This window comes from Colobus angolensis, unplaced genomic scaffold (genome assembly GCF_000951035.1).
Source record: "Colobus angolensis palliatus isolate OR3802 unplaced genomic scaffold, Cang.pa_1.0 Scaffold37, whole genome shotgun sequence".
NCBI lineage: Eukaryota > Metazoa > Chordata > Mammalia > Primates > Cercopithecidae > Colobus > Colobus angolensis.
In genome coordinates, this window is record NW_012117043.1 from 7163117 (window position 1) to 7177238 (window position 14122).

The window sequence follows — 14122 nt, forward strand, 5'->3', positions numbered from 1 at the left end:
GAGACTCCGTCTCAACAAAAAAAAAAAAAAAAAAAAAAAATGCAAATATGTCATCCTCTAATTACAACCCTTCAATGGCTTCACTTCAACCCTGCAATGCCCATGATGAAATCCAAGCTCCAATACCAGGCAAATATGACACTCTGTGATTTGACTTCTGTCCATCTCTCTAGCCTCAGCTCTTGTCACTTTCCTTCCTGAAAGCTATGCTCCAGCCTGAACTCACTCAAATATGCCATGTGCGCCTCTGGGTCTTTTGCACATGCTGTTTTTAGCCTACAGCAATCTTACCCTCCTCCTTCTCTGAGCTAACTCTTACTTATTTTCAGATTCCATCTTGTCACTTCTTCCAGAAAGACTGCCACTTTCCCTAGTCTCTGTAGCTCCTAGGTTACGTACTGCAGTTATTTATTCCTGTAAGACCACATGCTTTTCTTACATAACTTCTCATACTGCATTGCAATGTGTTAAATATCTTTTTGGTTTTTTCTTGGAGACAGGGTCTTAATCTGTCACCCAGGCTGGAGTGCAGTGGTACAATCACGGCTTACTGTAGCCTCCGCCTGCTGGGTTCAAGTGATCCTTCTGCCTCAGCCTCCTGATCAGCTAGGACCACAGGTACATGCCACTATGCTCAGCTATTTTTATTTTTTGTAAAAGTGGAGTATCACTATGTTGCCCAGGCTAGTCTCCTTGCCTCAAGCAATCTTCCCACCTTGGCCTCTCAAAGTGCTGGGATTACAGGCATGAGCCATTGTGCCCAGACTGGTTTAAATACCTTTCTTCACCCTAGACTGTAAATATAGAGCAAGGGATTTATCACTGTACCTCCAGTATCGAGGACAATGACTATTTTGTAGGTATGTAAATACTAAATACAGTTTATTTTATTTCTGTATAATTAAAAGTAATTTGTATTTTTATATAAATAAAATGTCAGACAATAAAATAAAGGTCTTTATTTTATGTGCTTGTATGCTTTACTCTACCAATATTATTAAAGCCAAGAAAAATAAAATATAATAAAGTAACATAACACTCTTTTTTTTTTTTTGAGACGGAGTCTCGCTCTGTCACCCAGGCTGGAATGCAGTGGCGCGATCTCTGCTCATTGCAAGCTCTGCCTCCCAGACCTTGGTTCTGGAATGGTTCACACCATTCTCCTGCCTCAGCCTCCAGAGTAGCTGGGACTACAGGCGCCCACCACCACGCCCGGCTAATTTTTGTTTGTATTTTTAGTACAGATGGGGTTTCACTATGTTAGCCAAGATGGTCTCAATCTCCTGACCTTGTGATCCGCCTGCCTCGGCCTCCCAAAGTGCTGGGATTACAGGTGCGAGCCACTGCGCCCGGCCGTAACACTCTTTTTAACAGAAAATGTTGTTCTTGCTTCTACGCCATGGCTGCCTAGAGACTAGACTTTGAGCTAAACATTATGCCTAATGGCAACATGTTTCCTTGACTAATGTATAATCAGCCTCCTTACTCCCTGCTCATTGTCTCCTTTCCCAAGTTGTTTATGATCTCTTTTTATTTATTTTATCAGTTCTAGGTTGCTCTGAATTAATGTCTTTGTTGTTGCTAATAACCATTACAGATTCTTTTTGGAATCAAGCAAGGAATATATATAAGACTGCCATATCATAACGTCAGAGATGCTCTCGCAATAAGCAATCATTAATATTCTATTTTTACTATTTACACATTTTTGTTTTGGTATGTAAGAGAGATACCCCACAAAAGTAATCTGAATTAAACTTTCCATTTAAACTTCCTCTGTGTCTTTATGTTGAGTCACGCACTGTATTAGATAACTGTAAATTATTTATCATGTATGAATGGAGGCCATTCATCCTAATAAACAGATTCTGGATTTACATAAATCTGGGTTCACATCTTGATTACATGTGTATTTAGGCATTAAATGAGAGAATTTGGGCAAATTACTTCATTCAAAATAGTTTTCTTTTCTGTATAATGTAAATATATAATACATGCCTTACAGAATTGTGGAGAGAATTTAGAGGGACAATGTGTATAAAGCATGTAGCAAAGTGCCTGGCACACAAATAAATACTCTATGTATGCTGACAAAATATATTAACAGAAAGTTTAGCATTTCTGTTTAAAACGTCTTCATAATCCAGAGATGACCTAAAACTTTAAAAAATAAAAAGTGTTAATAGCTTACCTCAACTTTTTTATTCAAATCTTTACATTCTTGCACTAAACAATCTTTGGTTCCATAGAATAAGTAAACCGCCTATGAAAAATGGACAGAAAACATAATATTAAAACAGTCTAACCCTGTAAACATTAAGAAAAAATACACTGTATCAAAGTTCCCTTCAAGAATGTAGAAGCGCATTTTCCTTATGGAAGACTAGATGCTGATGAAAAGAAGGGCAACCAAAAGGGATACTTTTGGTGTGCACCCTCTGGCCCTATCCAACACCTCCATTCTAGTAATTTCAAAGGGTAAAATTGGAATCCACTAGGAGCAGCAATGAAAATCTATAATTAAAACACAATGTAAAAATGCCTTTAATATATTACAGATACTTTTGGCATCATTTGTTATTTTACATTTTATTCTCTTAAGCTATTAATAGTTTAAAAGTTCTAGGTGAACTGTGGTTACTCATCCTTTTTTGGAAGATGACAAAATACAGGCCATTTCATTTAAGTTTAATTAGCCTCTTTCTCAGGGGAAATGTGGGATAGAAGTGAATTTTTTTCTTTTTTTTTTGAGATGGAGTCTTGCTCCGTCACCAGGCTGGAGTGCAGTTGTGCGATCTCGGTCTACTGCAACCTCTGCCTCCCGAGTTCAAGCGATTCTCCTGCCTCAGTCTCCCAAGGAGCTGGGACTACAGGCGTGCGCCACCACATTTGGCTAATTTTTGTATTTTTAGTAGAGACGGGGTTTCACCATATTGGCCAGGATGGTCTTGATCTCCTGACCTCGTGATCTGCCCACCTTGGCCTCTCAAAGTGCTGGGATTACAGGCATGAGCCACCACGCCCAACCTACAAGTGATTTGTTTCTAAATGGTGTTTTCTCCCAATTTATCAAAAAAGTTGTATTTTATAAAGACAAATATTCGAGTTAGAAAATTCCACTTTTTCCTAGTACCCCAGATTACTTAAGAATAGTAATGCATATTAATCTAACAAACATTTTCTAATCACTTTCGAATACAGAAAGGTTGATGTAAGGACTGAGATGAGTTAATTATCAATTGTATAAATAGTAATATATATTACCTTAGTAACTATATTAATAAAAGGGAACTATTTCAAAACTTGAAATATTTGTAAAACAGAACCAGGAATACAATTGCTTTGCATTTATTTTTGATATCCTGTTGGTCAATCACCAAATGTTATTTAAAAAATTCCTAAGCAAAACTCCATCAAAGGAATCAACTGTACTAGAAACCAGATATGACCTTAGTTCAAAGCTGTAGCAAATAAGTTGCTCTTTTCTTTATCTCATCTGCCTTCTGGAGGTTTTTCAAACCAATGAAATCTACTGTTCCATTAATGACCTCACCAAAAATTTAGTCTGCCTAAAATTTCCTGCCAATTTTAGCTGCCGTTTAAGATAAACTATCATATATTCCATTTAGTTGCCATCTAAGCAAAATATGCTATAAAACACCCCAATTTAAAAAAATTTTAGGCTGGGCGCGGTGGTTCAAGCCTGTAATCCCAGCACTTTGGGAGGCTGAGACGGGCGGATCACGAGGTCAGGAGATCGAGACCATCCTAGCTAACACGGTGAAACCCCATCTCTACTAAAAATACAAAAAACTAGCCGGGCGAGGTGGCGGGCGCCTGTAGTCCCAGCAACTCGGGAGGCTGAGGCAGGAGAATGGCGTAAACCCGGGAGGCGGAGCTTGCAGTGAGCTGAGATCTGGCCACTGCACTCCAGCCTGGGCGACAGAGCAAGACTCCATCTCAAAAAAAATAAAAAATAAAAAATAAAAAAAATTAAAAAAATTTAAATAATTGTTAATTAAAAAATTGAATTAAAAAAATTGTTAGAATTATGTTATACTTTGATAAAGTTGTTTTGTTTTGTTTTTTGAGATGGAGCTTCATTCTATTGCCCAGGCTGGAGTGCAGTGATATGATCTCAGTTCACTGCAACCTTTGCCTCCTGGTTTCAAGAGATTCTCTTACCTCAGCCTCCCGAGTGGCTGGGATTACAGACACGTGCCACCATGCCCAGCTAAATTTGTATTTTTAATAGAGACAGGGTTTCACCACGTTGGCCAGGCAGGTCTTGAACTCCTGACCTCAAGTGATCTACCTGCCTCCGCCTCCCAAAGTGCTAAGATTACAGGTGTGAGCCACGGTGCCTGGCCTGCTAAAGTACATTTAAAGATCTAATTTAAAAAAAAGATCTAATTTGACAATCCTACACAAAACAGAGCAGTTGGTTAGTTAGTTAACTAACTAAAAAGTTAGTTAAATCTGAATCTAAGAGTGCTAAATATAATTGAACTATTGATTTTTACTGTACCTTCGGTGATAAGCAGGAAATGTTATTTTATCCAACACACCTTATTAAGAATTCTGCTAGAAAACAGAGATGGTGCCTTCTCACGATGAGCATGAAAATTGAGAGCCATGAGAGCATCAGGTCCAACAGAAAAATAGTTGTTCATTGTGAATTCCTGTAGGAAAGGGTAAGAATAAGCAACAGACTATGATTCCACCTAAGCCTGAGTCATAATTAAATGTCAATCTTAGTCTTTGTGTTCTTTTGAAAAGGGAGATGCTTTCTGCATTTACTTTTCACATGGCTACTTTACACTGTCCGGTGACGTTACCAGAAATAAAGCTTCCATTTAAGGCTGATAACTACAGATGTGAATCTCATCTTCCATTTCTGTTTTATATGCTACACCTCAGACCTTACCATCTAGAATGGCTCTACTTGATGCTTCCAGGCTTTTCATGCCTGTGTTCCCATGACATTTGCTCTTTACATTTATCACAGCCTCCAAGCTCTCAGCTTCTATTGGTCCCAACCCAGGCTACTGGTCTCACCTTAATTTATCTTACTTCCCAATGTGGCCTGGATTCCAAAGTCAATCATTTCAACGACTGTACTCAACACCATCCTTCGTTCCAACACTCTCTTGACCTCTTCTCAATTTAGCTTTGTTTTTTTTGAGACAGAGTCTTGGACTGTTGCCGGGCTGGAATGCAGTGGCGCGACCTCAGCTCTCTGCAACCTCTGCCTCCCGGGTTCAAGCAATTCTCCTGCCTCAGCCTCCCGAATAGCTGGAATTACAGGTTCCCGCCACCATGCCCGGCTAACTTTTTTGCATTTTTAGTAGAGATGGGGTTTCACCATGTTGGCCAACTGGTCTCGAGCTCCTGACCTCATGATTCGCCCACCTCAGCCTCCCACAGTGCTGGGATTACAGGTGTGAGCCACTGCGCCCGGCCAGCCTTACTTGTTAATCTTCTCTAAATCAAACTGTTTTCTCTGCTCTATTTCCAGGTTTCTGGACATTAATGGTAAGAATCTTATAATTATGATCCTGTTACAAAGTTGTTTCTAAGGATGGCTGGACACAATCGCTAATAGGACACAGTAACCCTTTCGATGACCCCTTTCTTGTATTCCCTAGTGGTTTATTTCAAAATTTACAACTCTCTTCAAGTCCCTGGTAACTAGCTCCCTTGCCTTTGTTATGTTCAGATGATCTTGATTCTTGCCTCACTGAAAAAAATGAGACCCTCAGGTATGAAAGGTATGAATTCTCAAACTCTCTTTCTGCCATCTAAACATTCTGACTTTACTCAAGTGTACCTTTCTCCTCCAAATCAAAGATGCTCTTCCTCCTTTTGATGGTTAAGTCTAAATTTGGTCATTTGTTCTTTTTATCCTTTTCCCATTCATCTCTTATGGAACTAAATGTCTGTCCCTTCACTGCCAAAATATAATTTTCAATCCTAGTTGTTCTTTTAAACAAAACCCATAAACATCTTATTTTAAATAAAATACGTCCATGTACATTAATGTGCCTTTATTTTTTAACGGAATTTTTTTTTCTAGTTTTCTAGGCATCCTTTATTCAGAAACTAAGAGTGGGGTAATATAAGCTTCATGAGGGCAAGGCCTTCATCACTGAAACTCCGGCACCTAGGACAGTGCCTGGCACCAGATGGGCACAAAATACTTGCCTGAATGTATAGATAAATGAAGTTCCTTCTTGTATTTGATTGTTTGGATGTTCTTCTATAGCGGTAAGCAGACCCTACTTGATTGTAGTGTATTTATTTTTGACAGCAAATGGCTGAAGAACATGTCTTTTTATTTGAATCACCTAACTGGTGTGACACTTTGTACATCTTTCTTTGGAGGAATGATCTCTGATAAGTATTTCTAAATACTCAGCTCCGCTTTATTACTGAATAGTAATACATTCTGGTATGAATGAGAAATACATCTTTTTTTTTTTTTGCATATCCATCACCTCAAATATTTATCATTTATTTGTGGTGAGAACATTTAAAATCCTCTCTTTTAGGCTCACACTTATAATCCCAGCACTCGGGTAGGCTGGGGTGGGTGGACTCCTTGAGCTCATGAGTTTGAGACCAGCCCAGGCAACACAGACAAATCTTGTCTCTATTGAAAATAATAAAAATAAAATTGGCCGGGTGTGGTGGTATATGCCTGTAGTCCCAGTTACTAATGAGGCTAAGATGGGAAGATCACTTGAGCCCAAGAGGTCTAGGCTGCAGTGAGCTGTGATCACGCCACTGCACTCCAACTTGGTCAATGGAGTGAGACCGTCTCAAAAAACCCCAAAAAACCAAAAAAACAAAAAACCTCCCTTTTAGCAATTTGAAAATATACATTAACTATAGTCACCAAGCTGTGCAACAGCAGAACTTATTCTTCCTATCTAACTAAAACTTTTTACCTGTTAACCAATGTCTCCCCTTTCTCCATCTACTCTCCTACCCTCTACAGCCTCTGGTAACCATCACTCTACTCTCGACTTTGAGTTTGATTTTTCAGATTCCACATACAAGTGACATCATACAATATTTGTCTTTCTGGGCCTCGTTTATTTATTTAACATAATGTCCCCTAGGTTCAGCTATGTTGCCGAGAATGACAGATTTTCCTTTTCTTTTTTTTTAAAATCTGAATCGTTTTCCATTGTGTATATATGGCATATTTAAAAAAACCATTCATTCACTGATAGGCACTTAGGTTATTTCTGCATCTTGGCTATTGTACATAACGCTGCAATGAACATGGCAGCATGGACATCTGTTTGATATACTGATTTCAATTCCTTTGGGTATGTATCTATAAATGGGATTGCTGGAACAAATGGTAATTCTAGTTTTAGTTTTTTGAGAAACCTCCATATTGTTTCCCAAAATGGTTGTACTAATTTGCAATACCAATAGTGTACAAGGATTCTCTCTTCTCCACATCCTTGCCAACATCTGTTATTACTGACCAATGAGATAGGATAGGAAGGCCCAAAATCAATACACATATCGATAGCCAACTGATTTCTGACAAAGGTGCCGAGAACATACAATAGGGAAAGGAGAGTCTCATCAATAAATGGTACTGGGAAAGCTGGATATCCACATGCAGAACAATGAAAATCAACCCTTATCTTGCCCATTATAAAGAATCAACTAAAAATGGATTAAAGACTTAAATGTACAACCTGAAACTATAAAAGTACTAAAAGAAAATGTAAGAAAAAAGCTTCATGACATTGGCCTGGGCAGTTATTTGGTTTGGTATGACCTCAAAAGCACAGGCAATAAAAGTAAACATAGACAAAAGGGATTGCATCACACTAAAAAGATTCTACACAGCAAAGGAAAACAAGAGTGAAGAGGCAACCCACAGCTTGGGAGAAAGTATCTGTAAATCATACGCTCGATTAGGAACTAATCTCCAAAATGTAGAAGGAACTCAATCTACTCAGTAACAACCAATAATCTTATTAAAAAATGGGCAAAAGGACTTGAAGAGACATTTCTCAAAAGACATAAAAATGGCCAACAGATACAGGTTCAGCATCCCTAATACAAACATCTGAAATCTGAAATGTCCCCAAATCTGAAACTTTTTGAACACTGACATGACACTCAGAGGAAATGCTCATGGGAGCATTTTGGATTTCAGCTTTTCAGATTAGAAATGCTCAACGGGTACATATTCTGCACATATTCCAAAATCCAAAAAAACCAGAAATCTGAAATACTTCTGGTCACAACCTTTTTTTGGATAAGGGATATTCAACCTGCATATGGAAAAATGCTGAACATTTCTAATCATCAGAGAATTGCAAATGGAAACCACAATGAGCTATCATCACCTCATACCTATTAGATTGGCTTCTATCAAAAAGAGAAAGAGAAACACATCTTTTTTTTTTTTTTTGAGATGGAGTCTCGCTGTGTCGCCCAGGCTGCTGGAGTGCAGTGGCCGGATCTCAGCTCACTGCAAGCTCCGCCTCCCGGGTTTACGCCATTCTCCTGCCTCGGCCTCCCGAGTAAGCTGGGACTACAGGCGCCTGCCACCTCACCTGGCTAGTTTTTTGTATTTTTTAGTAGAGACGGGGTTTCACCGTGTTAGCCAGGATGGTCTTGATCTCCTGACCTCGTGATCCGCCCGTCTCGGCCTCCCAAAGTGCTGGGATTATAGGCTTGAGCCACCGCACCCAGCCACACATCTTTAATGTTGGCATTTCAGGCACTATGATAACTGACAAATACTTCTGAGCACAGGAACCATTTTAAAGGATCTCCAATACTTTCTCTTTTTTTTTATGGTTTTTTTTTTTTTTTAAATAAATCAAAGCAATCCACTTTAATAAGCTATATAGTTCTACAAAACTTCAAAGGAAACACTGCAGTTTTCTGTCTACTCCTCATTTATACTTCCTGTTCCCACAGCTCTTTCCATAGTTCTTTCTTCTGGTATTTCTCTCTATATTTCTAAATAACATAATCAGATTATTTCTTGATTTTGTGTTTCTTTTTTTTTGAGACGGAGTCTTGCTCTGCTGCCCAGGCTGGAGTAGAGTGGTGCGATCTTGGCTCGCTGCACCCTCTGCCTCCCGGGTTCAAGCAATTCTCCTGCCTCAGCCTCCCGAGTAGCTGGGAGTACAGGCACCCATGACCACGCCTGGCTAATTTTTGTATTTTTAGTAAAGACGGGGTTTCACCATGTTGGCCAGACTGGTCTCAAACTCCTGACCTCATGATCTGCCCACCTCAGTCTCCCAGAGTGCTGGGATTACAGGCATGAGCCACCGCACCTGGCCAATTCGTGATTTTAAATATTACTTCTTCTTTTTCTCTTTTTTTAAGCGATGGGGTCTCATCTGCACTCTGTCACCCAGGCTGGAGTGCAGTGGCGTGATGATAGCTCACTGCAGCCTTGAACTCTTGGACTCAAGCAATCTTCTGCCTTCAGCCTCCTGAGTTGCTGGGACTACAGGTGTGTGCCCCCATGTCCAGTTCCTTTGCTTTTTGTTGTATTTTCTGAGTGGTGTCTTAAATTGTACTTTCCAATCTGATACTGAATTTTAGTTTGTCAGAGTCTTTTTTGAGGTGTGTGTTTCTGAATGTTCCTTTTATAGAACCCTGTTCTATAAATATTTTCATTTTTCTCTGAGAACATTAGTCCCACTCCCTGACTTCCTTCAGCTTCCTGGATTGTGTTTTCTATAATTCTTCTTATTTGGGGCTCTCTCATGATAGAGGCTTTCCTTAAATGCCTGCTTGTGCCTCCAATCCTTGGCTGTATATGTTCATGTTTTAAAAGTAAGGCATAAAAGGCAAACTGTGAACTTTGCACCCAAAAGCAGGTCTTGCTAGGGTATAAGCTTCATTATAGGACTACAGTGCAAAAATCTGGTCCTTTTGCTAGGAGACACCCAAATATTGGTACCTGTTAATTTTTTCCTTGGGCAAGTTAGCTTCCCAGAGAGAAATACTCTCTGCCACTATTCTTGAAGTTGAGTGGATGAAAAGGGCCAGTTATCTCACTTTGCACTAAATCTGTTTTCAGTATGGCGTTAGCTGGCTAGAGTCTCTCTAGTTTAAACTTTCCAGAGTAAACCTCCAATCTACTACATGAGTTGAGGAGGGTAGTAAATGACCATGTGAAGCTGGGGAAAGGGGACAAACAGCTTCTTTGGCTCACTCCTTTTCAGATCCACTTTATACTACTGCTCTCTGAGTGATGTAGTGACTTGAATTCCTAAGCCTTTGCTTGGTTCTGCTCAATAAACTGGTTTCTTTCTTGGTTTTCTGCAGTGTAGGCACTTTTGAGTTTTTTTCAATTATGCGAACCTTCCTAGTTTTGGCTTCTGAAGACTGCTGTGATCTCTTTCTCCTTAAGGTTTTGTGCCTTCTCAAAGATCCATACAAGATCTGTATCTCCATTTTAGAGGGATTTTTGTGGCAAGGAGACAGAGAAGCAAAGAAACATGCATGAGTTCCCCAAATGCTCTTCTTTAAAGTCTGCTTTAATTTTGCTGTTTATCACCCACCTACTGTAATCCTCTTTCTCTGTTTTCTCCTTATTTACTCACTACACTCTTTAGTTTCCCTTAGTGGCCTTTCTTAATCTGTGTCACCTAAATGTATCTATTTTCAAGATGTAGTTTGTGGCTGGACACAGTGGCTCATGCCTGATCCCAATACTTCGGAAGGCTGAGGAGGGAGGACTGCTTGAGCCTAGGAGTTCGAGATCAGCCTGGACAATATAGGGAGACCCTCTCTCTACAAAACAGAAACAAAAACAAAAACCATCTGGGCATGGTGGCACATGCTGGTGGTCCCAGCTACTTGGGAGGCTGAGGTGGGAGGATCGCTTGGTCCCAGAGGTTGACGTTGCAGTGAGCTGTCATCACAATACCGCACTCCAGCTTGAGTGACAGACTAAGACCTTGTCTCCAAAACAAAAGAAAGAAAAAAAAAAAGATGCAGTTCTTGACCCTCTTTTCCCTTCTCACTCCCCATATTCTCAGCACTTAAACAATTATCAGAAATAAAGTTTCAGTTCAAAGGCTGATAACTAGGGGTATGAATCCCACAACTTGGGCTACTCCCCCGCCCCCATCCCAGTTTATTTTACTTTCTAACCCAGTCTAGATTCCTTAGTCTGCATCTCTAGCTCTGTCTTTATTCCTGAGCAATAAGCCTAAACTTCCAATGTCTTGTTCAACACTTCAAAGACTTTTAGATTGATATGCTCAATTCTATCTCATTTTCTTCCTCCCCAAACCTGAAACTTGGTATTTTTGGTATTTTTCTTATAGTCATTTCCATATATCCAGTTATAAAAACTAGAAATCTAGTAGTAATATGTATTTTCTCTCTTCCCTTTATACTAATCAGTTGTTAAGTACTGATTAATTCTACCTCTAAACTGTCTTTGCATTGTCCGCATCCTGATTCTACCTAGTACAGGCTTCTAAGCTATTTTCACATTATCTGCAGAGTATCTTTTAAAAATACAGATCTGCTCTCTCTGTATTATTTGCTACTTGCTAACCATGCTTTGCACTCTCTGCCTGGAAAGTCCTTCGCTTTTTTAAGGACCAACTCCCATATCACTTCCTCCGAATCTTCTCAGCCACATCAGCTAGGCAGAACAGGTGCACTCCCGTAACACATTTACAGTCCAGCTTGTGAGGTAAGCATGTAAGTTTCTGTTCTGCTCCACAGCCAGCTCCCTTGAGATAAGCACCAGGTCTCTGTATCCCACCACAGAGTGCCGTATCTTGTGCAATGAAGCTGAAACTACTTGCAACTGAGGCACTAACAACATACCTTGGGTTTTCTTAAGTTGTAGTATCCTTTATTTGTTACTTGAACTTTCCATCTAAAAAACAGAAGTTAAAAAAAACGCTTTTTACAATAAACCCTGTACTCTGGATGTTTGGATAAATGAAGGTTTTCTATTAAAATACCATCTAAAAAAGTAACCACATGTATATAAGCATGCAAATTTAGGGATAAGTACTCAGTGTAACTTATTACTTTGGCTCTTACATAATAAAACACCAGTATCTATGTATAAGTACAAAGAGTATCGTCTTTCATATTTAAATTACATGGCACATTTCACCTACACAAGTCTTCATTTGTAAACCAAACGATGGCTAAATCTCAAGAAATCTACTTTTTGGGGAAATGTAACTTACCGATCTAGTTTAATTCCATCTGCTTCCATTACATTTCGCAAAACCTGTGCAACTGGAATTTCTCCAGCATAACCTGTACCCCAACCCAATGTATTGGATAGATCGTTGCCTGTTCCCAGAGGCAAGACTGCAACTTGTGGAATGTACTTTTCTTGTCCCTAGAATATGGAAGACATGTTTTAGATTTTTCACTGCAGACTATTTGCTGGGTAATAATACTTTACAAAATTTATTAAGACCAAAACAGTAAGAATACAAATATGACAACTGTATGTTGTTTTGCTAAAGCTTGTGCTAATTGCTTAATCAAAACATGTCATTTTTAACTATGTGGAGCTGGCAATGTCTAATATTTATCTGCATAATAAAAAATATAAAGTAAAAATATTCTGTATTAGGTTGGCCATGGTGGCTCACCCCTGTAATCCCAGCACTTTGGGAGGCCAAGGTGGGAGGATTGCTTGAGCCCAGGAGTTTGACAGCAGCCCAGGCAACATGGTGAAACCCTGTCCCTACAAAAAACACAAAAAGTAGCCAGGCATGGTAGCGCACACTTAGAGAGTCCCAGCAACTTTGTAGGCTGAGGTGGGAGGATGGCTTGAACCTGAGAGATGGAGGTTGCAGTTAGCTGTGTTTGCGCCACTGCACTCCAGCCTGGGTGACAGTGCGAGACTGTATCTCAAAAAAACAAACAAAAAACTCATATATATATATGCATAGTATATTTATCTTAGAAGTCCTTCTGTAGTAGTTCGTAAAGACTAATACCTTAATTTTCATGTCATCAACTGCATCCAGGACCCACCCTACAGTCCCATCCCCTCCACAAACAAGTACTCGAGCTGAATAATATGGAAGAAGAGTACAGAGTTGTAGGGCTTTGATAGGAGGAGTTTTAGTTACATCAAAAACCTAGAAACAAAAGAAAAAGAAAAATTATTTTTATCCAACATTTTCCTTCATCTGTAAGGGTGATTTCTCTCTAGATGAGTAGAGATATAATTAAATAACATTACTGGCTACTATGTACTTAACAATATGCCAGGCACTGTGCCAGACTCTTTATATTCATTGTAGCTCATCCCCACACTGACTCTACAAAGCAAGAGTTAGCCTCATTCTATTGGGCTGGAAACTGAGGTGCAGGAAGGTTAAATTCCTTGCCTGTGACTCTCCAGGTAATTAAGTGCTGAAATACAAGGCTAGGCGTGGTAACTCACGCCCATAATCCCAGCACTTTGGAAGGGCAAGGCAGCTGGATCACTTGACGTCAGGAGTTTGAGACCAGCCTGGCCAACAAGGCGAAATCCTGTCTCTATTAAAATACAAAAATTAGCCAGTGTGGTGCTGTGTGCTTGTGATCCTAGCTACTTGGGAGGCTGAGGTAGGAAAATCACTTGAACCTGGGAGGCAGAGGTTGTAGTGAGCCAAGATCATGTGCCTGCACTCCAGCTTGGGTGACAGAGCAAGACTCTGTCTCAAAAAAAAAAAAAAAAAACAAAGTTATAGAATCAACCAAAGTGCCCATCAACCAATAAACAGATAAAATAAATGTGGTATAAGCCAATATCATACTGAACTGGCAAAAGCTGTAAGCATTCCCCTTGAAAACTGGCACAAAAGAAAGATGCCCTTTCTTATCACTCCTATTTAACATAGTATTGGAAGTACTGGCCAAGGCAATTAGGGAAGAGAAAGAAATAAAAGGTATTCAAATAGGAAGAGAGGAAGTCAAACTATCTTTTTTGCAAATGACATTGTCCTATATCGAGAAAATCCTGTTGTCTCAGCCCAAAAGCTTCTTTTTTTTTTTTTTTAGACAGAGTCTCGCTCTGTTGCCCAGGCTGGAGTGCAGTGGCCGGATCTCAGCTCACTGCAAGCTCCGCCTCCCGGGTTCA

General features: G+C 39.6%; 1 protein-coding gene across 1 annotated transcript in view; it reads right to left on the bottom strand.

The window, feature by feature from the left end:
- Positions 1-14122, bottom strand: part of DGKE (diacylglycerol kinase, epsilon 64kDa) — a 29641-nt gene that overhangs the window by 2732 nt on the left and 12787 nt on the right. Inside the window, exons 4-8 of the mRNA XM_011953733.1 lie at positions 12993-13136; positions 12225-12382; positions 11851-11902; positions 4569-4682; positions 2192-2263 (exon numbers count right to left, since the gene is read on the bottom strand). Coding sequence (XP_011809123.1) covers positions 2192-2263; positions 4569-4682; positions 11851-11902; positions 12225-12382; positions 12993-13136 — 540 coding nt within the window. The remainder of the gene's footprint in view (positions 1-2191; positions 2264-4568; positions 4683-11850; positions 11903-12224; positions 12383-12992; positions 13137-14122) is intronic.